At 37.9% G+C, this 25746-nt stretch overlaps 2 protein-coding genes across 4 annotated transcripts in view; one reads left to right on the top strand and one right to left on the bottom strand.

Moving 5' to 3' along the window:
- Window positions 1–853: 853 nt before the first annotated feature.
- Window positions 854–9533, bottom strand: LRRC57 (leucine rich repeat containing 57). Of its 3 annotated transcripts, none has more exons than XM_031952162.1 (6): window positions 9362–9533; window positions 8473–8600; window positions 8219–8357; window positions 6585–6853; window positions 2507–2692; window positions 854–1936 (listed from the first exon to the last, which is right to left on the bottom strand). In XM_031952162.1, exons 2-6 carry the CDS (start codon window positions 8554–8556, stop codon window positions 1895–1897), a joined length of 720 nt encoding a protein of 239 aa, XP_031808022.1. In that variant the 5' UTR covers window positions 8557–8600; window positions 9362–9533; the 3' UTR covers window positions 854–1894. The 3 variants fall into 3 exon arrangements, with proteins under 3 accessions (XP_031808022.1, XP_031808020.1, XP_031808021.1); XM_031952160.1 differs by lacking the exon at window positions 9362–9533 and adding an exon at window positions 8704–8802; XM_031952161.1 differs by lacking the exon at window positions 9362–9533 and having other exon boundaries at window positions 8473–8715.
- Window positions 8917–25746, top strand: part of HAUS2 (HAUS augmin like complex subunit 2) — a 29559-nt gene continuing 12729 nt past the window's right edge. Inside the window, exon 1 of the mRNA XM_012546377.3 lies at window positions 8917–9100. Coding sequence (XP_012401831.2) covers window positions 9008–9100 — 93 coding nt within the window. The 5' untranslated portion in view covers window positions 8917–9007. The remainder of the gene's footprint in view (window positions 9101–25746) is intronic.

Consider the following 25746-nt stretch of genomic DNA (forward strand, 5'->3'; position numbering starts at 1 on the left):
TCAAAAAATATTTTTAATGTCTTATTTATTGACAAGGCCCATATAAACAAGAAAATCTTTGGTATTTCGTGGTTCCTTGAGGCAGTTTTGACATACAGCTGCCAAAACAATTCCTGAAACACAGCTCTGGCCTTTCAAACTCTGGACCAATTGCAACTCCATTTTGACGATTTAGTTTTTTTCACAATCTCTCACCTACCCTTCCAGGCTTGTTTTATACACACACACACACACACACACATTATTCTCTTTTCAAGCCTTCTGGTCCAAAGTGCCTGATTTGCAGGTCTCCCTTCCCCCTTTCCCCCCAAATACTCTGTTCTCAAATTTGTAGAATCCATCCCTTATGGTGTGAACCATTAAAAATATAATTCCTCTTTCTCAAGGCCTTTCTGTAAAGGCTGAAACTCTGAATAGGTGCAACTGAGCACTTAAGGCTAATTACCTAATAAGGATAATATTCTACTTGCATATACTTAGAAAATGGCCCTTCTTACTATTCTGTGCTGGCTCGATCTTTGGTGTATTCAGATAACTGTAGAAGGGATTGGGATGGAGGAAGACAAGAAGGGAGGTCAGTTGGTGGAGAGCATGGGGCAGTTTTGTTGATCCCCTTCACTTCTCCCCCTAAAGACCAAGGACTTTTGCTTATCCTGATTCCTGCTGATTCTGAGGCCTCCAGGGAGCTAATCTGTACTTCACACCTTTCCTTCCTCTTCCCTGTCACTCTCTTTCCAGCTGTTAATGCCTTTTCCCTGAAATTTACTTTGAATATATTTGTATACATAATTCTCCAAGTAAAACAAAAGTTCCTTGAGGGTAGGGGCTATTTAATTTTTGTACTCCACCCAGGTTCTTTTAAAAAAATTATTTATTTTTCTTAGTTTTTTCCATCTTATGCAGAAAGCACATCTTATATACATAATGGGATGTTCTGAAAATCTTTTGTAGCAATAGCTTTTGGATACATAACTTGATTAATAAAATCATAGTACAAAAAGGGTCAAAGATTATAGGAAATTAGATATTTCTAAAGAAGCTTTAGAAAAATCTTGGATATTACAATTCTTTTCATCTTACATATTTTGCATAAGAGTACCTTCACCAGTAAGGCACCTACAATAGTAGTAATGAATTTGCTGCAGTTTGGGGCTCATCTCCTAAGTGTTTGGTTTTTTTAAACCAGCAAAGCACATTTTAAATAGAGACATTTGCCATAGATCATACATTAACTTCCAAGCAGAATAAGCACTTTTTTTCAAGCAGCAGAGTTTTAAATTTGAACAGAACTGATGTGTTGGAATAAACAAAGCACTGAATGCTGTGATTTATCATAGCAGGCCTCTCATGAACTCATGTTCCACACAAACACAAAAAGTGTTAAATACAAAAGTGGATCTGTTAACAGTTGTTATGGCAGCGCACACACCAAAATTAAATATGGGCTTCCAAGCTGTGGTGTAGAGCTATTCTAGAAAGACAACCTCAGGGCAATTATCAGGCACAGTCCCCTTAAGTGTATAAAACAGCAGCTACCTACTTGTTTCTTTTAAAGTGAAACTAGCAACAGCTGTGAAAATATAGGCCATTGTTATCCCTCAGCCTGAGGACTTGGCATTTCTTCTTCTCTAACACGCTCTCACTCTCGTTTTGGCTGTCCTCCCCCACTCCCCTTTTACCGTCTGCTTTATTTATAACAAGTCCTGAAAGGGGAGAGAAAGTTAGATGCAACATAATCTTCTCCTGGGAGACACCATTTGGTACTCAAGTGCTCATTTCTCCTTCAATCATTTCCTCACTGCAGATTTCCTTGGCAATCATCTAAGTCTTCTTTTCAGCCAGACTTCCCAACTTTTAATATGTTTCCTGTGAGGTGCCTTGTTTCTGGGGAACATCATGCAAATTTCTTCTTGGTGGCTGTGAACCTCTCCATGTACTTAAAAAAAAAAAAAAAAAAAAACACCAAAATTATTCGAATGGTTAAATAAGGGAAGAGCCAGTGAGATAAAATTGTTTCATAATTTTTATGTAGCATCGCAGCAAGCCTAACTTTTTATTAATTTGCTGCCCTTCTGTTCCTAACAATTCTATATCCAATTATTTTTATAATAGCTTTTTATTTTTCCAACTACATGTAAAAAGGTTTTTTTAAACATTTATCTTTGCAAAACCTTGTGTTCCAAATTTTTCTCCTTCCCCTCTTCCCCTCTCTTCTAAGACAACAAGAAAAATCAGATCTAAATCCAGTTTTAAAAAGTTCATTGATGTGGTCCAGTCAGCAAAAAATATTGATATTTGAAGAATAAATTCATAGTCATCTAGGTTATTCTACAGTTCTAGGAAAAAAGCTACCTTGGCAGTAAATCCTACATGTAATCTTCATATAGCTGACAACTTGAATAGGGAAAAATTTGTTCTATTAACATTAAGTATAAGAATGTATGTGGATCAGCATCCTTCTCTAGGGAAACAGATAAGAAAATCATTTGAATTGTTATTTACTAACCTTTTCATAGCCTTCTAGTTCTCGGAGTTTCTTTATCTCAAAAAGATTGCCTTCTACTGCAAGCAGAGCAATTTGCGAATTGCTGAGGATGCTTCGTGGAAGCATGCTAAGCTCTAGACAGTTTTCTTCCATGCGCAAGACCTTGAGGCGTGGACAGCGAGATATCTGTGGTGAGATCTGAGAAATCTATGGAGAAAGTAACAAAGTCATTATTTCCTGTTCGATGTCTTGGGGAAAATAGAAAAATCCATCACTAACTTTCTCTTCTTATAATTCTTTTTCTCTTCTTTTTATTGACAAAGTCAAATGGTCCACAATATCTTTTATGGGACTGATTTTTGCTTGACTACCTATACTACTTGTGACAGGGGTTTTGGTCTTTTTTTTCAATGGAGGTAGGGAAGTGGGAAGGAAAGAAAAAAAACTTTTTTTAAGTCCATTTTGGGGAGATTGATAATCTCCATTTCTTTACCATCCTCAATCTGATTTCTAACACTTCCCCCTCTACTGAAATTGCTTTCTCAAAGATTATTGATAAATTCCTTATTGCCAAGTTCAGTGGTGTTTCTTCTTTCTCCTAATGTTTCTGTTGCATATGACACCATTTTTGATTTGTATTTTGTTACCCATTTTTTTTTCCTGCTTCAACCCACTCAAACATTAAGTTACTGCTAGGAATAATGTACTTTGATAAATAGAAAAATAATATATGGCAATCGCTATCCTCAAGGGAAGAATAGCTTACCAGGCAGGATATGACCAAGATAACAAGGTAGAATGTGAGGCAGACCAAATAAAATTATACATGAAATATTTGCAGAAAATTTGATAGAAAAAAAAACAGAGCAAATAATGCCAGGGACCACAGAAGCAATACATATGAGGGACCTTAAAGGATTTCTACAGATAAATGAGTGTGTTCTAGATATGAAGTATAGAAACAGATGGAATTACAGTACTTTGAGCTTGGGAAACAGCTAGTACTCTTATTTTTTGCTGAACAGGAGACATGAAAAGTAAATTTGCAAAGGTACATCATGGAAGACCTTGAGTACCAGGCTAAAAAGTCTTTCCCATGGGTAACAGAAAGCCATGGAAAATTCACAAGGGTGTGAGATGATTAGACCTATGCCTTCAGAAGATTTTGCAAGCTTTATGAAGGTTATATTGGGAACAGAAGAGCAATGCAATTATTCATATAGCTTAAACTAAGGTGGTGGCCAAGTGAGTAGAAAAGAGCAAATAGAAGTAAAACATGAAGCAGAGATGTAATCAATAAGATTTGTCAACTAAGTTGACTCTTCCATCTCTCACTCTGAAAAGAGGTGGTTCACTGAAGGAAACAGAAAGGAATGGTCAAACAGTTAGCAAGAAAAGCCACAAACAGAGAAGATATCCTCAAGGAAATCTTAAAAGTACACTGTAAATAGCTACTATTTTATTATTACTCCCAGTTTCCTTCACTGACTCATATTCCTCTGGCCACTTATGGACAGTTCCCTATAATCTTTGGTATTTTGCTCATTTTTATATCTCTCCTCCCCCCCTCACTGTTGTCAGGCTTATTTGGTTTGGCTGACACAGTGATGTCATTTTCTAGAATAAAGAATAATTTTCTTTAAAGCTGATTTTAATCTTGTCATTCTTGTCTAAAAAACTTCAATGGTTCTTAATTGTCCATCATATGGAGTTTAAACTCTGTAACATGAATTACAAACTCTTATATGTTTGACTGTATCCAATTTTGCTACTTATTATCCCCTAAAGATATTTTTCATTTTAGTTAGTCTGGATCTTTCAATGCCCCACAAATACACTCAGTTCATCACTACCTTCATTGCTTTAGTTTATGTTGTTTTCTTTACCTAGAATATTCTCTTTTCCCTCTTTCCCCTTCCCACCTACCCAAAAATCCTATCCATCCTCTAGATTCTTCTCTTCCTACAGGGCCATATTATCACTTCCCATCCTTGGAAACCAAGAGTCAGAAAAGTTATATGACCCTAATTAAGGGCATTAAGCTTGGGACTGGGACTGGAACTCGGGGCCTCTGCCTCCAAATGCAGCACTCTTCCTAATTGTATCACTTTCCATTCCACAACCAAATACCTATGAATTCCTTCAGAACTCAGTCTTTCCTTCAAAATTCAGCCCACACACTGCATTCTTTTTGATATTAATAAAAAATTTTAGCTCATAAACTATATTATTAATTTAAGAATTATTTCTTTAGCATCCCCCAAATCACAGCACAGTGCTAAGCACACCAACAATTGCTTCAAAAATTTACTTGGTGACTCTCTGACTTCTGGGAGCTTGTAATTTAGTGGAGAAGATAAGATATTAATATAGCAACAATAGGAAATTGAATATTAGTAATAATGATAATAATAGCTAGTATTTAAAGCTAGTGCTTTAAGATTTGTAAAGTGTGTTACAAATCTTTATCCTCACACTTTGGGATATAGGTTTTATCCATTATTGGATTTCCATTGTACAAAAAGATAGACATGTTAAATGACTTGCTCTTGTTCAAAGCAGAATTTGAACTTGGATCCTCATGATTTCAAAGGCAGCATGCCATCTACTGTGCCCCCTAGCTGCTTCTCAGTGAACAAAATCCCCAAGATGTCAATACTCAGAATGTGGCATTTATATTATATTTCCCCTCAGAATACAAAGAGGTTGGATCATCAACCTTGAAGCAATGCTTTAAAGGGGGGGGGAGGGGGGGGGGGAAGAGAAGAAATCTTTTTCTATGATGCAAGGGTTAGACTACTTTGCCCCCATTTAAGTTCCTCCAACTAAGTACTTTTAGCTCTGAAAAAACCCATTTCTGACGAGACAAGTGCAGAGGGGCCATATCTTGAGTTCTCACAAAACCTATTTTATATTCACATACCTTAAGAGTTCTAGTCCAGCTCATTATTTAACATGAGAAAACTGAAACTAGCAGTCAGTAATAGAACTATGATGAATATAACCAGGAATTTCAACCTCCTGGGGCAAACACTCCAAAATATTCACTAGAATTCTACATGATCAGAATTTTCAGATAAGCCAATTCAGAGAAAGGAATGGGATGCTGGTTTACTGGGTTTTAACATTTAATATAGGAAATGACTGAAAAAAAAAATCAGCCAATAAGTACTTATGTATTAAGCTTCTAGACTACACCAGATATTTTGCTATGTGTAAGGACACGACATAAAAATGAAACAGCCCCTCAAGAAGCTTACATTGCACCAAAAACTATTTTTTGGGGAGGGGAAGGAGGGAGAAAGGTGGGGTTAATATATAGATATGGGCTCCTCCCAAACTGAAAATCTAACACCCTCTGCTTAATTAGCTAATCTTTTAGTCTCTGCATGACAGTGCTCAAAAAAGACTTTAAATCCTGGCAGCTCAATAACACAAGGGATAACTTTGAATGGAGGGGTTTAGTCATTGGAGAATTACAAGGGGACAATTTCAGTCTAATCCCTTCACATTTCAATATTACATTTTTTTAACCATATCAAGAAGTCAAAATGACTGTGAAAGACATCTCGAAACCTCTCCTTCAAAGGTGAAGGGTTACAACAAACATTTCATTAGATAATCAATCACACTTTCCATAAAATCTCTACCTTTTTTGTTGCCTTGTCCTTATTAAACTAGAATGGGGACTGAATTTCTGCCTAGATTTCCACAATCCTATTAACAGGTTCCTAGATTAAGTGGTATGGGAATCAGAGTAAGAATAGGCAGATCGAGCAATCTACCAAGATCCCTGAAAAGATGATTTATCTCTTACTGCCATCTCACTCAAACTTTAGAGAACAATATGAACTTAAATAGTTATTTGGACTTTTAATAAAAATCTTGCCCATAGGAGTCAGTTTTGTTAACTTGATCCTAAACTGTGTGTAAATAAATGGCTATTTAGTCAAGGGATGGATGGGATGGATGGACACATGGACACACACACATACACACTCTCTCTCTCTCTCTCCATTTTTACTTAGAGCCAGGTAAAGAGAAAAAGGGTTATTCAAAAGTTCATAAAGTCACATGCACAGCTAAGTTATTTACAAACCTGATTCTGATTGAGGTTCAGTTCAATAGCCTGTAGTTCTCCTATTGTGTCAGGTATACTTTGAATCTGGTTCTTGGAGAGATCTACCACATCCAAGTGTCGTAGGCTACAGAGCTGAGATGGTATAGCTCGAAGCCGGTTCCCAGAGAGGCTCAGGGACTTGAGGGCAGACAATTGCCCAAAGGCAGCTGGCAGCTGTGTCAGGTGATTGTTGTTAAGGTGTAGGGTCTCTAGCTTTGTCAACTTGCACAGCTCCTCTGGCAGAACAGCTAGCAAAGATAATTAGAAATAACTGAATACTATGCACAGGAGGAACAATTTCAAAAGAACTTTCCAAAGGGTTCTGTTGCAACACAACACCATGCCAACAAATTCTCAATTTATTTAGAACACCCCCATGCTGTGCACACAGAAATAGTGTGTTCTGCTGCATTTCCCTCTAGAAGGTCATACTGAAGATAAAGAACACAAAGGCATTAAAAGAGTATCCTTCGTAACTATTGCAATAGCCTTCTGGTTGGTCTCCCTGCCTTCAAGTCTCTCCTTGTTCCAGTCCATCAAAGTGATCTTTCTAAAGCTGATTCCCTTTTTCACAGGATCTACAAACCTCTCTGCTGTTCCTTGAACATGATTTCATCTCCAGACCTCTTCTGCCCTCATCTCTACCTCCTGATTTCCTTAAACCTTCTGCTAAAATCCCACGTTCTGCTTCCATTACATGCTAATATCTTCACTCTGAAAATTTCTCAGCGTTAATGATGTTTTGTTTATATACGTAATTGTTTGTATGTTAGTTTCCCCAGTTGAACTGAAATTTTCTTGAGAGCAGGGGATGTTTGTCCCTCTTTTTATGTCTAGGGCCTAGCACCATGTGTATGTATTTAACAATTGTTTTTTTGGCTTATTTAAAGGTAATTTTATGACTTGCAGAACTTCATAGCTGTGGTGTGGTCTTCATTAATAATGTACCCTTTAAAAAAATAGTTCGAATTCTTCTAGTGCTATTGTTTTAAGATTTGGCTCACCACGACATTTTTCTCCTTAAGGGTAGCTTACAGATTCCACATATGGAAACTGTTATTATAAGATTAAGCTTAATCCTTTGAAGAAGGCTGTAAGTTTATATAACATGGGAAAATGAGGACATTTTTAGAAGGTTCGGCTGCATCCACCAGCTTTTTTCTGATAACAAGCTCCCCAAACAGTACTTTGCCTAGAGCCCTGACAGGCAAATCAACCAACCAAAAATTAGAGTATTAAGAACTGCACTCTCAAGAGGAGTCTTTGGAGCACACCTTCCTCCTCCAAGGAAGGCATCGATTTCTCCTGACCGAACCCGTCTCTGTGCTCTGCATACTGGGTTATTGTTTATAACCAAATCTAATTCTTCCCCATGGCTCGCAGTAGCGCTTTGCATCGGGCTAATTCCCACTGGTTCGCATGCATTCTCAGCACTCATTGCGGGGCTTTCTCCGGCTGGGCACAGGGACAAGAGCCCTGAGAGCTCGCTCTCTCCCAGGGGGCCGTTACACACATCTCTCGCGCCCAGGCCTGCGGGGTCTTTTTTCAGCCGCAGGCGGTCAGGCCGGGAAAGACCGTGTGGGAGGTCCGAGGCCCCCTCCGCCCCCACTCACTCAGTTTGTTGTGGTTCAAGGACAGACTCTTGAGCAGCGCGAACTTGCCGATGAGAGCGGGTGGGAGGTGCTCGATCTTGTTGTTGGACAGGTCAATGGTCCGGAGGCTGCTGGTCAGCCGCTGCAGGTCCTCGGGAAACTGGAGAAAGGGAGTGGTCGCAGCGCGGGCCGGCCCCGCCCAGCCTCCCGCTTCCCCGCCGCCTCCCGGGGCCGCCGGGTTCCATCCCCCGCCCCAGGTTCGCTCTCGGTCTCACCTCCGTCAGACCGCGGTCCTTGAGCTGAAACACGCCCGTCTTCTGCGCCGTTTCCAGGTGGGCGCGGAGGGCGCTGTTCCCCATCCCGCAAGTACTGCAGCCGGCCCGCCGGCCCGGTCCTACTCACCCTGCGGGAGAAGCCGCTACGGTCAGCGCCGGCCGCGGGGGGGATCGGCGGCTTCCCTTTTAGAAAAGTCCATCCCGCCCGCCCGCCCGCTAGCTGAGTCCTACCGCCCTCCGCGGCTGCCCCAACTTCCGCACTCAAGCGTCCCACGGCCCCGGGCGATCTCCGGCCCGGCCACTCAGGCCTCTCGGCCCGGTGACGCCGGGGACCCCGCCCCAGGGCGGGAGGCGGGACCCCGGCCCGGCCCGGGAACGCCCTGTGACGTCATTGGCACGCGCCTACGCAGCCAACCGAGGCGGCCGTCGTTGGGATTCCGCTGCGCGTCCGCGTGCGCGGACTAACTACCCGGAGGCTGGGCCTCGGTTTGGCCCGCCCCCCCGCCCCCGGCGGGGAAAGACGGCTAGCGGAGGCATGGCGGCTGCAAACCCTTGGGTCCCGGAGACCTCCCCGACCGCCGCGGGGCAGCTCTTAAACGAATACTTAGCCTCGGGAATCGTCACTCAGGTGAGTGGTGGCCCCAAGGGTAATGAAAAGTAACTGCCGTCCGCGAAACGCCGCCATGGGTTACGGGGGCTGGGCGGGGGAGCCGGGAAAAAGTCCGAGACAGGCGGGAGGGAAACGGACGGGTGCACTGAGAGAGGGCCCATTGAAGTCGGCAGAGCAGGTAGTTGGGAAACAAGCGTCGCAGCTGGCGTCGCGGGCCCTGGGTTCCACTCCCACCTCTACCACGTCCTCCCTGGGTGACGATGTGGGCAGTCTCCTTACCTCGCCGAGCCTCAGTTTCCTCCTCTGTGAAGCGTGAAGGGGTCCTGCTAGACGACCTCTAAGGCCCCTTCCTGCGATCCCAGGAACAAAGCTCCCTGCGGGTTGGTGAGGCGAGCGCTTCTCCTGCAGAAGGAGGATTGTCTCAAGCAAAGTCCCTGCAGGGCGGAGGGGAAAGAAGGGCACCTGGGCTTCCCAATGGCTTTTCAGTCGGGGACGCAGCGCCGACGTCATAATTTTCTCTGCCTCGCTATAGGCGGACAAGGGAAGGAAGGCACCAGCCTCTCTTCGAAAACAACTCCTGGCTGTATTTTATTTATTAAGTGTTTACTATGCGTTCCCGTGGTTGGGAGAACGGGGAAAGGCTGGTGTAGAACGGCCTCTGCAGCCCCCGCCCACCTGGTGCTTCTAACCGGGGAGACCGCCCATAAACCTTGTGTGTATCTAGGAGCGTAGGTGTTTTTAGGCGGAGTTGGTGAGAAGTAATTCTAAGAGAGGAAGGTAGTTGAATTTGGGAGCACTGGGAAAAGTTGCTTGTAGAAATTGGGATTTGAGCATTTCATCTTCTGGATGGAAGTCAGGGAATTTAGAATATGTGAAGTGGATGAGCAATACAAGGTTAAGTATCGAGTATAACGATGAGATCTGAGATGGACTTCATGCTGGGGGCATCAGTGAGTTGAGAGAATACAAAAAAGAGGAGAAATAACGGAAAGAAAAGGGAAAAAAATGACTTTTCGAAGAACATAAATTCTTAGGATGGAATGGAAATCACTGGATTGTGAATTTAATTCTGTATCCGTTGTGGGAGGAAATAGGCTGAGGGTTGGGGAGTGGTTGTAAGCCTTTGAAAGGTATGTGCCTAAAGTAATGAAAGGGAGGAAAAATAGTATGGAAGAAGAAAAGAATACAGGATGGAAAAGGAGAGTGCACCTGATTTCTCTGGGTCTTAAATTTACTTATCTGAAAATGAGAGATGAGATAATCTGTAGTTTCCCTTATAAAAAATGTACAGAAGAGATGAGGGAAGAATGATTAAAGTTGAAAGAGACACAGAATTAAGTGGAGAGGCTCTGAATCTGATGTCTACATACCATTCATTTAAAATTAATTGCCTACTATATGCCTGGCACTGTGCTAATCCGTGAAGATGCAAAATGGATTATAATGGATAGCTATCATATCCTTTGCTCTGAAAATATTTTATAAAATCTTAAAGGACTTCAAATATTGCCTAGGTCCCCAGCTTCTTCAACTGTAGGTTTCATTCCTATATAGGGTTTCCTAAATGAATGTGTGGGTCATGAAATTATCATCAGTGAATGTTTGATTTGTATGTTTATTTTATATACCTATATGTCCAGGGTCATGTAAAAATTTCTCTGGTGAAAAGGAGTCCAGAGTGGAAAAGTTCAAGAAGCCCTGACCTAGATCAACCTCCCATCTAACTTGGTAGAATCTTTCTTAGAGTATCACCAACAAATAGGGAGGCAACTTGATACAGAACTGAAGAAAGTCAGAAGATCTCAATTTGTTTGGAGTCCAGGGTTCCTCAAACTTTTTAAATAGGGGGCCAGTTTACTGTCCCTCAGACTGTTGGAGGGCTGGACTATAGTAAAAACAAAAACTTTGTTTTGTGGGCCTTTAAATAAAGAAACTTCATAGCCCTGGGTGAGGGGGATAATCGTCCTCAGCTGCCGCATCTGGCCCGCGGGCCATAGTTTGAGGACCCCTGGTCTGGACTGTTGTACTAACTAGCTGTGGACCTCCATTTCTGCAAATATAAAAATGACAACATTGGACCCTTTAATATCATATTCTGCTATCCTGGTCATTTAGTCTCTATGTATATATGATAAGGTCCTAGATGGGGGGTGGGGTGGGGATTGGTTGGCAGAGAAAGTTTGATAAAATTACTCTTTTGAGGCAAGAAGGGAAGAGCACTGATGGGGATCAGCTCAGCCTTCCAGTCTCAATCTCTGTGAAGTTCTGGGGTAGCCCTACCTTATTGTTTCTATCAAAAAGCCAAGCTATGATGTCAAACCCTAGAGGTTAAATTTTCCTTATAAATCTGCCCATGGAGTACCTCATATCTGCTGAATCCCTTTTGGATTAGCCAGCCATGGCAGTCTGCTTCTACTTCTTCTGCTAGTAGTATTTTTCTTTGTATCCCCTCCCCCATGACTCATGATGTCTTTCTCCTTATTATAGCTAGCTAACTCTTTTAGGGTGCTATATCCGTTTTAGGTTTTAGCCTGCTAGTCAATGGCATACTTCCCTCTCATGGTGTATTCCCTTTTCCTGGTTAATTGTGAATTCCCTGGGAAACTTGTCTTTTCCAATGTCAATTGTTAAAACCACTTTTTTTGCTAACTATATGCCCTTCCAGATCTATTTCATATTTACCACTCATGGTGTATGTCTTCATTTTGTCTGTAACCTCTTCTCATAAATAAATGTGCCTTGTGATGAGGAGGAAGTCCTTGTCATTTCTTTACATGTGAATTACTATAGAAGCTCATAATTTAGTGTCAAACCTCAACATTTGGTGTGACTACCTCAATCTTATCATACATACCCACTAACATTCAAAGTCACCTCTATGTGCTAGATACTTTTATACATAGTAATAGCTAATATGTAGTGATTGTGCTGTGGGGGAAAGGAAGGCAGTGGTTTAGAGGGCTTTATGAAAAAGACTTTTTATTCTGTCTCAAGTTTAAACAGAAAAAGTTCTTTTTATTAGATAAAAAGAAATTAATTTTTTTTTTCAATTTTAAAAACAGGAGAGTTTCTACACTGCTTCCAAACTTACCCTTTTGAAGTTCTCAGAATAAGTTTAATCATTTCTCATTCACTGTCGTACCAAATTAAGCTGTTTTTTGGGGGTAGGCATTTTCTTTCTCCCCAATTCCAAACAAAATTATCAAATCATTTCCATCTTTTGTATTAAGAAACAGGTTATATATTCATTGTTGGTGGAGTTGTGAACGAATCCAACCATTTTGGAGAGTAGTTTGGAACTATGCTCAAAAAGTTATCAAACTGTGCATACCCTTTGATCCAGCAGTGTTACTACTGGGATTATATCCCAAAGAGATTATAAAGAAGGGAAAGGGACCTGTATGTGCACTAATGTTTGTGGCAGCCCTTTTTGTAGTGGCTAGAAACTGGAAACTGAATGGATGTCCATCAGTTGGAGAATGGCTGAATAAATTGTGGTATATGAAAATTATGGAATATTACTGTTCTGGAAGAAATGACCAACAGGATGATTTCAGAAAGGCCTGGAGAGACTTAACGAACTGATGCTGAGTGAAATGAGCAGGACCAGGAGATCATTATATACGTCAACAACAATACTAGATGATGACCAGTTCTGATGGATCAGGCCATCCTCAGCAACGAGATCAACCAAATCATTTCTAATGGAGCAGTAATGAACTGAACTAGCTATACCCAGAAAAAGAACTCTGGGAGATACAAAAACCTACATTGAATTCAATCCCTATATTTATGCACACCTGCATCTTTGATTTCCTTCACAAGCTAATTGTACAATAATTCAGAGTCTGATTTTTTGTAACAGCAAAATAATGTTTTGGTCATGTATACTTATTGTGTATCTAAGTTATATTTAATATATTTAACATCTACTGGTCATCCTGCCATTTAGGGGGGGTGGGGGTAAGAGGTGAAAAATTGGAACAAGAGGTTTGGCAATTGTTGGTGCTGTAAAGTTACCCATGTATATATCCTGTAAATAAAAGGCTATTGAATGAAAAAAAAAAAAAAGAAAAAGAAACAGGTTATATGAATAAGAATATTCCATGGGAATAAAGTGCTAAAGCTAAAGAATGTGAGAAGGGTTCAGAATGGGAACAATGTAGGTGGCACTGAGTATGCTTTGACTGTTTCATAATTCTGCCTAAGCAGTAGGTGTCTCCTGTTTCTCCTTGGTCTGATTTGTGCTTTTTGTTCCAGAATCATTATTTTGATTGCAACTGATATATCCATTATTCCAGGGGTGTCTGCTAGACTAGTTTCATTTTCCTTTTTTCCCCCCCAAGTATACATAATAGATTTTTTATTTATTATATAAAATTTTAAGTGAGCCTAAAATTTGAGACTTTTTGTCCTTAAATTACTGGTTTTATTCTCATAACCTACTTCATCCAATGCTATCCTTCAATACTGATTTCCTTATTGAAGCCTACCTGCCATAATTTATTTATTCAGTTTTTTACGGTTCACATTTACAAGTCCAGGCCTACTCATGTACTGGAACCAATCACTTATTAATTTCATATTCCAGCCCTGCTTTTACGGAAGTGTAGATAAGCAGGAACTTTCTGGTTACATATCTTCTCCTTCAGTCCCTGAAAATCTGTAATTTTGGGGATGTTCAACAGATTTAGTTATGGGGTTTAGTTATGGAAGTGACTGTCAGGACAGCTTTTTTAGCTCTTTTATTTTAGAGAGGCAACAAAGTATCTAGTGAAAAAGATTTCCCTGTAATTCCAGTGCTGGTGGCTCCTTACTTAGCTGTGACCTTTGTTTTCTCTGATCTGAAAAGTGAAGAGATTGCACTAGGTGATCTCTTTCTCAAGTATCTTCTAGTTCTTAACATTTTATACTTGGCAGAGGATAGCTATTTTTCAAAAGCAACAAGGACTTTCTTCTAGCTGTCCTGTGTAGAAAATATAATTTATGATTGTTGTGGTGGACAGAAGTCTAAGCACTATGGGGAAGGACTTCAAAAGGAACATAATTAAAGACATGCTTCTTGCTTTTAAGCTTGTTAGAAAGATAAGGTAGAAAAGATGACCTGAGTATGGCTAAGAAAACATAAATTCCCTCAGTTTCAGTTGCACGCTCTCTCCATCTTTGCCTGCTACTGCTGACCTTCTCCTCTTCACCATCTGGACCAATATTTCCTACACTAGATCTGAGATTTAGATTTTTTTTACTCCAGTCTTGCACAATCTCAGGCCCCAAGGAAGTTTATCTACTCATTTAACTCCTGCCCCGTGCCTGAACTAGGTGATTATTGTTGACCTAGTGTGAATTGTGTCTCTGCAGTCCTCTCCCCCCACTTAGATAATAAACTCCTTGAGAATAGGGACTGTCTTTTTAAAATTTGTATCCCTGCAATTTAGCGCAGTGTCTGGCACATAGGAGGCATTTAATATATGTTTATTGAGCATGACTAAAATGACTTTTAATGGGATGGAAGATAGACTAGTCACATGGGTAGATTTTAATGCTCTGTGCTTCTTTTTCTGAGTCAATAAAATGTGTTTGTTGGAGTTGAGTAGTTGACCTCTTGAGTTCCCTTTCGATTCTCATATTCTGTTCCAAGCCAAGTATTCATTGCCGTCTTTGATCATATAAGAAAAAATTGAGAAAAGACTTCTGGGACAGGGGCTAACCCCTTTTGTGGCAAACTTATTTGAGGAGAGGAATGAGAGGAGCACTGATAGGGCAGGAATAAATGCATTGCAATCTGCATTGTTGGAGGAAATACCCAAATCAGTAAGCTCATTTAGGTATTTGAGCACTGTGCATCTTTTAGACACACACACACACACACACACACCACACAGCTTCAGGAAGTCTGATCTTGCTGTGCGAATGCTCAAGCTGTATTGGAGTGCATTGAACTCAGGAATGAGCTCCCAAGAATATAATAATTTTGAAAGATATAGTGATATCTTATGGGTATCCAAGATTTGAGTGTATTTGCAAAGCCACAGGGTTCTAATTATGGGAGGACTAAGTTCTTTAGTTAAAAAAGCAAGGCAAGAATGACTAGAATGAGAAATGAAAGGAATGAATAGAAAAACAGAATTGATAAGCCTTCAGTTCAGCCCAATTCATATCTTTACAATTTGATCTAGGATAAATAATTTCTTTGAGAATCAGGAGTTATCTCACAACTGAATGGAATTCTTTAAAACAGCTTTGAAGATCTAATGTGATAAAGAATTCACTACCTCCCAGAATGCCTTAATTTTACACTGTTCTAATTGTCAGTGAATCTTTTCCTCATGTTGCCTTTTATTTTGCACTCATTGATCCTAATTCTGTTCTCTGAGGCCAACCAGAGTAAGGCTAATGTATACATGGGAGCATACTTAGAACTGAGCTTGAGCTGGGGCATAAGCAGTAGGGTGTTACAAAAACAGAAATCACAAGCTGTGTGTGTGTGTGTGTGTGTGTGTGTGTGTGTGTGTGTAATATAATGATCTGATTAGGTTATCAAGACAAAAGTAATAGGTCAAGGGATAGCAGTAAATTCATAGTGGTCTTATCAGGTTGTCTCTGAGCTGGGTTATTTTTCAGAAGGTGTAGGTGGCCCATATTGGGTTTGGCTACTGAACTGGAGATCAACATGAGCCTGTATGAGTTGGTTCTGTGGCATATTAGGGGATGCCAATATTGCAAGGAATTTCTGATGTGCCCAATTTAAGGAAAGCTCAGTTTGTCTCTTCCTGATTCCCAGGTCAGTCTGGCTGTCTCCTGCATAGTGGGGAGCTTGGGCAAATCAAGATGGTCAGTAAAAACCATTAACTGCCTCAGTTTCACATCAATGTAATCCACAAGCATTTCCCCAAAATTCAAACCTAAATTTTTTTCTTTGCAGATCCTACTGGTTCTGGGTCCAAACAGAACAAGTTTTATCGTTTTGCCATATAATAGTCTTCACACATTTGAAGATATTATGTTTCCCCAGGTATTCTTCTGTGTAGGCTAAATATGTCCAGTTCCTTCAACTATTTCTTTTATGTCATGGATTCAGGGTCTTTCATCATCTTTGTTGCCCCTCTGCGGACACTCTTTAAATTATGGTTCCCAGAAGTAAGCATAATGCTGTAGTCCAGATGAGGTCTGATGAGTACAATGGGACTATTCCATATTTCTATATTCCACTTTCTGTAGCTCAAGATGTCATTGGTTTTGTTTTTTGACTGTCCTGTTGCTTTCTACCTAATTTGGCAGTTAATAAGCATTTATCTAGAAGCTGTTACTTACCAGACATTGTGCTACTTAGGTGTTGGGTATACAAAGGAAGGTTTAAAAAAAAAAAATGAATTTTCAATCTGCTAAAATCCTAAGATATTTTTTAGAACAGCTGCTATATAACCATACCTTCTTCATCACATCTTAAATTTGTGAAATTGATTTTTTTTATCCAAGGGTAAGACTTTTAGCCTTTATCTCTATTAGATTTTATCTTCTTAATTTAACCCCAGTCCTGACCATCATGTACTATATTACTATCCTTCTCATCTTTATGTCATCTGAAAATATGATGGGTTTACATCATTTCTGACTTTATCCAATCATTGATAAAAATGATAAAACAGGACAGAGCCTAGCATGGATCCATTGGGGGTACTCCCCTAGACATCTTCTGCTACATTGATACTAAACCATTAGTAATTAGTATTTTATTCCAGCCATTCAATGACTTTTGAATCTATAAGTTAGTATTATTGCCTAATTCATGTCAATCCATCTGGTTTGTATTAATGCCTAATTCAAACCTCTCCCATCTTATCTACAGTGTAATATGATATACTTTATTAGAAGCTTTAATAAAATCCTAAAATATAGGATTTCCCAATTCTACTGGGTTAGTAATCTTATTAAAAAAAGAAAAGAAAAGGAAACGGGACTGGTTTAGCATGACATTTTTTTAAAATTTATTTTTACATTTTTATTTTATTCCAAATTCTCTCCTTCCAACCCTTCTCCCACTCTTTTAAAAGAAAAAAAAATGATGCCTATTATACATTATTATTGTAATGTAATATGAAGTAATGTATAATATGTAATATGAAGTAACATGATCTTGATGAAGCCATGATGATTTTTTGTAATCACCCTTTCCCTTTCTAAATGTTTGACAATCACTGCTTCAACATTTTGTTATAGAATTTTCCCAGGAATTTCAGCCAAATTATCTGATTCAGCTAGTTTTAATTTTTAGACTCTGTTCTCTTGCCTTTTATGAAAATTAAGATATCCCCTTCAGCCCTTTTTTTGTAGTGACAAGAAACTGTTAACTGAGTGGATGCCCATCAGATGGAGAATAGCTGAATAAGTTATGGTATATGAATGTTATGGAATATTATTGTTTTGTAAGAAACGATCAGCAGGATGATTTTAGAGAGGCTGGGAGAGACTTACACGAACTGATGGTAAGTGAAATGAGCAGAACCAAGAGAACATTGTACACAGCAACAGCAAGATTATATGATGATCAATTCTGATGGATGTGTCTCTTCTCAACAGTAAGACGATTCAGGCCAGTTCCAATGATCTGGTGATGAAAAGTCATTTTTTTTTTTTTCTTTTTGATCTGATTTTTCTTGTATAGCAAGATAATTGTATAAATTCATATGCCTATATTGGATTTATATATACATATATATATATATATATATATATATATATATATATATATTTTTTTTTTTTTACCATGTTTAACATATATTGGATTAGTTTCCATCTGGGGAGATGGGGGAGGGAAAGGGAGAGAAAAATTGGAACACAACGTTTTGCAAAGGGGGTCAATGGTGAAAAATTATCCATGCATATGTTTTGAAAATAAAAAGTTTCAATTAAAAAAAAAGATATTTGCCCTTTTTCAAATTTTACATGTATCACTGATACACAATGATTACATCTGCCAGATCTTTGAGAACTCAAGAAAGTAATTCATCTGGGCCAGGACACTTGAATTCATCAAGAGCAACTAGGTTTTTTCTCTTACTGTCTCCTTAATTATGAATCAAGTTTTTGTTCTGTTATTTTTAGTGTAAAGGTCATTCAGCTTTATAGATAAAATAGAAACAAAATAGTTAAACAGCTCTTCTCAGCTTTCTCTCACTCTGTTGCCTATCTTTATCTCATCTTTCCCAGTTAAAGATTCTATATGCCTTCTTTGACAACCTCCATTTCCTCTCAATTTAGCTAAAACAGGACAACCCCTCCCAAATAAACCCTACTCCTTTTTTGTCTTTTGCTTCCCTCACCATTCTGAGTTTTAGCATTCCTGACACTTTTTATAGGACTCTGCTATGCACTTATCTATTTTCTGTTACCTGAAAAGTATTTTCTCTTGCTAGTATTTTCTCTATTTATCTTTTAAAAATCTAAGTTAGTTGGAGTTCCTGTGGATCAACATTGACTTTCTCAGATAAATCCCACTTTTCTTTTTCATTCGAATTGTTTACCTTTCTTATCTTCAGATTTTCATTTTTTAGCATCTTCTAGCAAATTTCTCTTGAAACATTTTAATCCAAGGAATCTTGCCTATCTTTTCTCTGAATCTCTGAAATCTGCTTTTCTAAAATCTAGGAGGACATCTTCATGCCCAGATTTCATCTTTCTTGCAAACTAGACTGGAATAGTCACTTTACTCCCAGGTTCTTATGAGTTCCACCTTACTCTTCAGTTCCTTTCTGTTAGTGAGAATCATTTCTAGAATAAACTTTTGCCATGTTTTGAAAATGAAATTATCACTAAAACAAGTCAAAAGGCTCCTCCATGTTTGGCAAAAAAACCCCAAAAAAACAAAAAACGCTTTCATTAATCTATGTCTGAATAATTGGTCTCTTTGCCAGGCCTGTGAGGTTTCCCAAATTCCTCATTTATTTCCTCTTTCTTTCCAGGTGCTCTGTAGCTCTAATAACAATTACTTCTATTTCTCTCTTCATTGTTGTAATCATTGTTTTATTTGTATTTCCTGTTTCTGTTTACCTCCTTTTGTGTCCATTGATAAGTCTTTAACCAGTACTTACAAGACATATTCTTAGTGTCCCGTTTGCCCTATTCTGCTCATATCCCAGCTTGTCAGTATTTTCCAATGGCTTTATAATTTTCAGTGTTGATAATTTCCTTTCTATAATGGTGTAGATCAAAAGCCATACTAATCATATAATCCATTGTGACTTATACCCTCTTTTTCCATAAATAAATTACCAGACTTTCCACTCTAAATACCTGGGACTTCTAAGTCTCTTAACATTGCTTGAATATTGATCCTGTATTTAGACTTTCTACCAGTTATCCTGCAGTCTATGACTGGCGCGCTGCTTTGTCCAGTCCAGAGTCTCTCAAATGATAAACTTTATACTGCTTTTACTGTGCAGTTCTACATAACAATACACAGCGCTTCATTCACACTGCCTTGTTCCTCTCCATTGTACTTTGATGACCTAAAATTTTAATTCTTCAGATACTCTTAATATTTCTTGAATTGTAGCCATATAGTTTCACTGAACAAATCCTGCTATTTTATAAAGATGGACCTTTACTAGCTTGAAGTCATTAAGAGTACAAATGTAGTCAAACTTGATCTCCTCCTCCAGCTTTCTCAATCTCCCTTTTAAAGTGTGGCATCTAGAAGTGATCTGTCAAGGACAAATTACAGTAAGATTGTCACATCTTTACTTTGGACACTAATCCTTCTCTTTGTAATGCATGCCAAGGTTAAGTTTGCTTTTGTCTACACCACAAAATTGACATTACTTGAAGAAGTCTTGGCCACAAGGCCAAGTGAACTACCCCCCCCTCCCCCTTCCTGCCACCTCATTGATTAGACACATATATAGGAAGTCAGATCCGTAAGTATAGAGTTTCCAGGATCTTGAGCGCCTTCCTTCTTTCCTTCCAGAAAATGCTACTGAACCCCATTAAATGAGCTAATCCTGTCTCTCCTCCCTCCATCTCCACTTCTCATGTTTGTCCCCAACTCAGAATTTTACATTTTAAGAGAAGCCAAGCATCTAATCCCAGATTTTAATGTCTACTTAATTTTTTATTTGAGGCAGAGATGATGAGTTTCACATAACATAAATTCTGATATTTATATAAATCCTAAATTTATATATTAGTCTTTTTAAAAAAAAAACACATCAGGGGAACTTATTATTTAATAGGATCCTTTATTGACTTTTCTTAGTGTCTATGAGACATGGTGATTCCTTTTAGCACTGGCAAATCTGGGCTTTCATTTGTATTTTAGCAGGGTTGCTTACAAATAGAATTCTTTTTCTTTTTAACTTTTTAAATCTGTGAAGCACTCTAACCCTAGTGCCTAGGGAGGGGATAGGTTTCAGTGTAGGGTTAAAATCTTGCCTCTGCTACCAGCAGTCTTAGATAAGGCAAACTCTGTTCCTCTAAAAATGAGGATTGGGAATGTGCACTTCATGATTTCTAAAAATCTCTTCTAGTTCTAACGTGTATAAACCTGTTATTTCAGCCAGGATGTATAGGAAAATTGAAGCTGAGGCTAGGACAGTAAAGATAACTTCTACTTTGCTATATGGGAAACTATGTTATGGTCAGTGGGGCTGGCTTCATGAAAGGAGGCGGGGCAGATAATTTTCTTCTGAGTCACTATGGTATAGAGAAAAGAATATCATTAAAGAGTGTCACATTCTAATTTCACTGTTAGTATGACTTCAGGGAGATCATTTATCTTCTTTGGAATTCAGTTTCCTGATCTTTTGATCTGTATCAGTTCTAAACATCTTTAATTCTGTTGTATGTTCTACATGCTTAACACAATACATATTCAGTTCTTTTGCCTAATAACTATCTTGTTTTCTAATAAACTATGTCTAAATGAAGGAACCAAATAGTCTATCTTTTTAAATCATTTATCCCATGTTACACTTATCTGCTATATTTGGCACAGATAGATTTTGTGGCAAACTGCTGTTTAGTATGATTTAGGCTATCTAGGAATATCTTCTTGCTCTCAAAAACCACCTTTGCTACCTGTTCCTTGGTGCCTGAAATTCCATTAACAGAGGACAAAGCCCCATTCAAAGCCATCTGTTCTAAACTCTGTCTTTCTCACCTCTTCATTCCTCAAAACCCCTCTACATCTTCATCTGTCCTCTCTTTTTTGTTCTAGGTTTGTTGTTTTTGAGGAACCAGGTATTTTACCCTTTTCCTCAAAGTTAGCCTCTCTTATTTTTTTAAATATAAGTTTTTTGTTTTTTTATATCATCACAATTTATTCTGTATCTATCTCCTTTCCCAAACAGCTATCCCAAATAACAATATATTTTAAAGAGCAAGAAAAGAAAAAAAAAGGAGGTAAAAATAAACATAACTCAAAAAAAGTGAAAAGCTGTGCAATATATAACAATTGTGGACCTTCCACCTCTACAAAAGGTTAGGTTGGTGGGAGTATCTTATCTATCTTTCAGGCCTGCTTGTTTTTTATAATTAAAAAACATTCACTTTGATTTTTTAAGTGATTTCTTTTTTATTATATTGTTATTGCATGTATTGTTTTCTTGGCTTTGCTTATTTTATTCTGCAAAAGTTTGTGTGTATATATATTTACATGTTTTTCTGTATTCATCAGTACATTTACCATGTACTACAATTTCTTTAGCCACCAGTGATCACTTGCTTTGTTTCTCATTTTTTGTTGTCACATTTTTTGTTTGGCACATATGGGATTTTCTTCTTATGGCCTCTTTGATGCATAATTTTAGTAATGGAATATTTAGGTCAAAGGGTATGAACATTTTAATCACCTTATTTGCATAATTCCAACTTATTTTCCAAAATGGTTGTACTGATTCATAGCTCCACCAAAAATATTTTAATGTGCCCATCTTCCCAAAAACTATTAAACTTGACTGTTCCCATCTTTTGTCATCTTTGCCAGTTTGTAGGGTTTGAGGTGAAGCCTTAAAGGTGTTTTGATTTATATTTTTTATTAGTGGTTTGGAGTGTTCTTTTATACTGTTGATAGTTTATATAGGTTATTCGCTATAGATTGTCAATTATTCTTCTAACAATCTTAATATATAGGTTGTAAATGGTTCTTAATTCATATCCTTTGACTACTTATCAATTGGAGAATGGTGTCCGGCCTTACAGAAGGTAGCCCAAAATTAGAGCTGCACTTTTGGGATACTCTGTATATATGTTTATTATTTATATATCCTTTGATTCCAAACCCTTATTGATACAAAATATTTTTTCCCTTTGACTACTCTCTTCTTATGTGCATTTGTTTTATTTGTGAAGTTTTTTAGTTTCATATAATCAAAGCTATCTGTGTTACCTTCCATAATTGTTTCTGTCCCTTATTTGGTTAAGATTACATCTCCTACCCATAACTGTTAGAGGCATGTAATCTGCTTCTCTTCTGATTTTTAAAATATCATGATCTTTTATATTAAGATCATGTATCTATGCAAAATGTGTTATTATGTATTGGTGTAAGTCCAGTTTCTACTATGTTGCTTGGCAGTTTTCTCAGAAGTTTTAATCAAGTAGAGTTTTTCCCCTAAGTCATTTGTGTTTTCCAGATTATTGAAGACTGGGTCATTGAGTCTCATTGTTTCTGATTCTTCCTTGTTCTGGTATTGTCTTGTTTTCATAGGTGATCCATTAAAATAGAATCTATCCTAGACCTTCTATTCTTCTTTTACAAGTACCGTCTCCTTTTTTTGATTGCTGAAACCTCTTGATATATTGGGGTTTATCAGCTAGATTTCTTTCTTAAGGACCATCTCTTAAACTCAAATCACTCTGACTTTCATTGATTTACCAACAGTAGATCCCAGGCCAAGCCCCAATTGGTCATTATTTGGACCTCAGTTGATATCAAGTGATTTCACACACCCCCACACACATACCAATTGCTTCTGTTTTATGTTTTGGCCAGAAACTCAAGAGGGTCTGCCTTCCCAGACTGAATTTATTTATTCATTTTTTTGCTAGATAAAAGTGATCATCCTTTGCTTCAGTTCTTATCTAGCCTTAATCACTGAATGGACATTACCCTGTCAAACTGAGACCTGGAAAATACCTTAGCTTAAAAAGACCAAGATCTCTCACTGCATCCAGGACAATCTGCAATCATCCTGATATATATCTTGCCACTAGACCTAGGTGGCTCTGGAGGAGAAAGTGAGTTTGATGATTTTGCACAGTCCTGCTTCACTTAAATCCAACTCACTTGCATGTCATGCATCACCTCCCTGTTATTGTCCTCTTTGAAAAAGAAGGGTGAACAACAGGAATCCTTTAGTGATTACATATATTTGATTGGCTTCAATTACCTATTTTTATATCAAATCCATTTGCATATCACCAAATTACTGCTGGAGATCTCTATTTGATTCTCTTTTGACAGCTAAGACTTAAAATGAGCAAAATAGAACTCATGTCTTCTCTCCTGTTCCCTTCTATAATTACCTCTTTCTCTCCAGGCACTCTTATTTTCCCACCTGGATTCAAGAAATTCCTTCCTGATCAATCTTCACATTCAATTGCTTATTGAATCTTGCCACTTCTACCTCTGTAATATGTCTCTAATTTGTCTACTTCTCTCTATTCACGAAGAGGTCAAACTGGAACAGCAAAGGTAAAGAATCTTTAAAGAAATTTTAGATTATAATTATGAATGAGTATTCAGACTTGTCCATCTGAGTTTCTATAGCAGGGATATTGAGATAGATTATAGATAACCTTATCTCATAAGCAAATTCCACTTAAATATGTTTTTTCATTATTTACTGAATTTTTTTTTTAATTAAAGAGAGAATTAGCCTTATATTCCCAAAGAGATCATAAAGGAGGGAAAAGGACCCATATGTGCAAAAATGTTTGTGGTAGCCCTTTTTGTAGTGGCAAGAAATTGGAAGCTGAATTTCAGTTGGAGAATGGCTGAATAAGTGATGGTATATAAATGTTATGGAATATTATTGTTCTATAAGAAACGATCAGCAAGGTGATTTCTTATGGTCTTGTGATGAAGAGAGCCATCTGCACTCAGAGAACATCACATATAATATTTTCACTCTTTTTGTTGCTCTTCGCTTGCATTTTGTTTTCGTTCTCATTTTTTTTCCCTTTTTGATCTGAAAAATCAGCATAATAATTGTGGAAATATGTATAGAAGAATTGCACATGTTTAACCTACATTGTATTACTTGCCCTTTAGGAGAAAAGGTGGGAGAAGGGAGGGAAAAAAATTTGAAACCCCAAGGTTTTGCAAGGTTGAAAAGTATCTATGTATATGTTTTGAAAATAAAAAAAAAAAAAAACTTCAATAAAAAAATTAAAGTGAGAAATTGGGAAGGAAAGAGGATTATTCTCAGTACAAAAGAGTATTTATTTATTAAAGTCCCCAGTATATCTTAGAGTCTGTTTACAGAACATTAAGTAACTACTTGAGAGATAGGAGAATGGAGACAAAATAAAATTTAACACGAAGGCGGCGGGAGCTATTCCTGAAGAACAATTTGAGACAATCTCCCAATGATAATAGAGGGAGATGAGGGAAATAGGATTTTATTTTTGTATAAAAAAAGGGGCACTAACCTTATTGTTAAAGCAAAGTACATTTTGACTCAGTGTAGGCAAAAGGTTCTTGGAATCTACCAGCCCCTATGGGGATCTGAAGATGATTTCAGGGGGTTTATGGACTTTGATGAGAATATTTATTTTCATTAGTCTCAAATTAAAATTTAGCATTTCCTTAAATTATTTTAAAACTGTTATTCTGAGAAAGTGTTCATAGATTTCAGGAGCTGACAATTGTCCGTGACATTAAAAGGAAAAATTCTTATGAGGCTATTTCACACTGCACAAAACTCTCCTCTCTCTCTTTGGTTTGGACATATTTAATTGCATAGTCATGAAGCATTTTCTAAGCACACTAGTCTACTGAGATTGATCTCTAAACTTCATTTTATTCACTAACTGAACTATTTATTCTCATCAACCATTTTTATATCATCTTGTCTTTATTTTGTATGTTGCTCCATGTTTTCTTGATAAGAAGAGGTGCATGCATAGAGTTTAATTCTAGCAGATAAAATTTGAACATGGGTATAACTACATATATATTCAGTCACCACATCCCTTGTTGTAGGCAAATACGTATAGATTTTATATGCCTGTCTTTTAAAAGACATTCTCTTCTCCTTTTTCTTTTCCCAATCTCTCTCTCTCTCTCTCTCTTTCTCTTTTTTTATTATAGCTTTTTATTTAGAACTTATATGCATGGGTAATTTTATAGCATTAACAATTGACAAACCTTTTGTTCCAATTTTCCCCCTCCTTCCCCCCACTCTCCTCCCCAGATGGCAGTTGACCAATACATGTTAAATATGTTAAAGTATAAATTAAATACAAAATAAGTATACAAGTCCAAACAGTTAGTTTGCTACAAAAAGAATCAAATTCTGAAATAGTGTACAATTAGTCTGTGAAGGAAATCAAAAATGCAGGCAGACAAAAATAGAGGGATTGGGAATTCTATGTAATGGTTTTTAGTCATCTCCCAGAGTTCTTTTGCTGGGTGTAGCTGGTTCAGTTCATTATTGCTCCATTGG

This window comes from Sarcophilus harrisii, chromosome 2 (assembly GCF_902635505.1).
Source record: "Sarcophilus harrisii chromosome 2, mSarHar1.11, whole genome shotgun sequence".
Taxonomy (NCBI): Eukaryota; Metazoa; Chordata; class Mammalia; order Dasyuromorphia; family Dasyuridae; genus Sarcophilus; species Sarcophilus harrisii.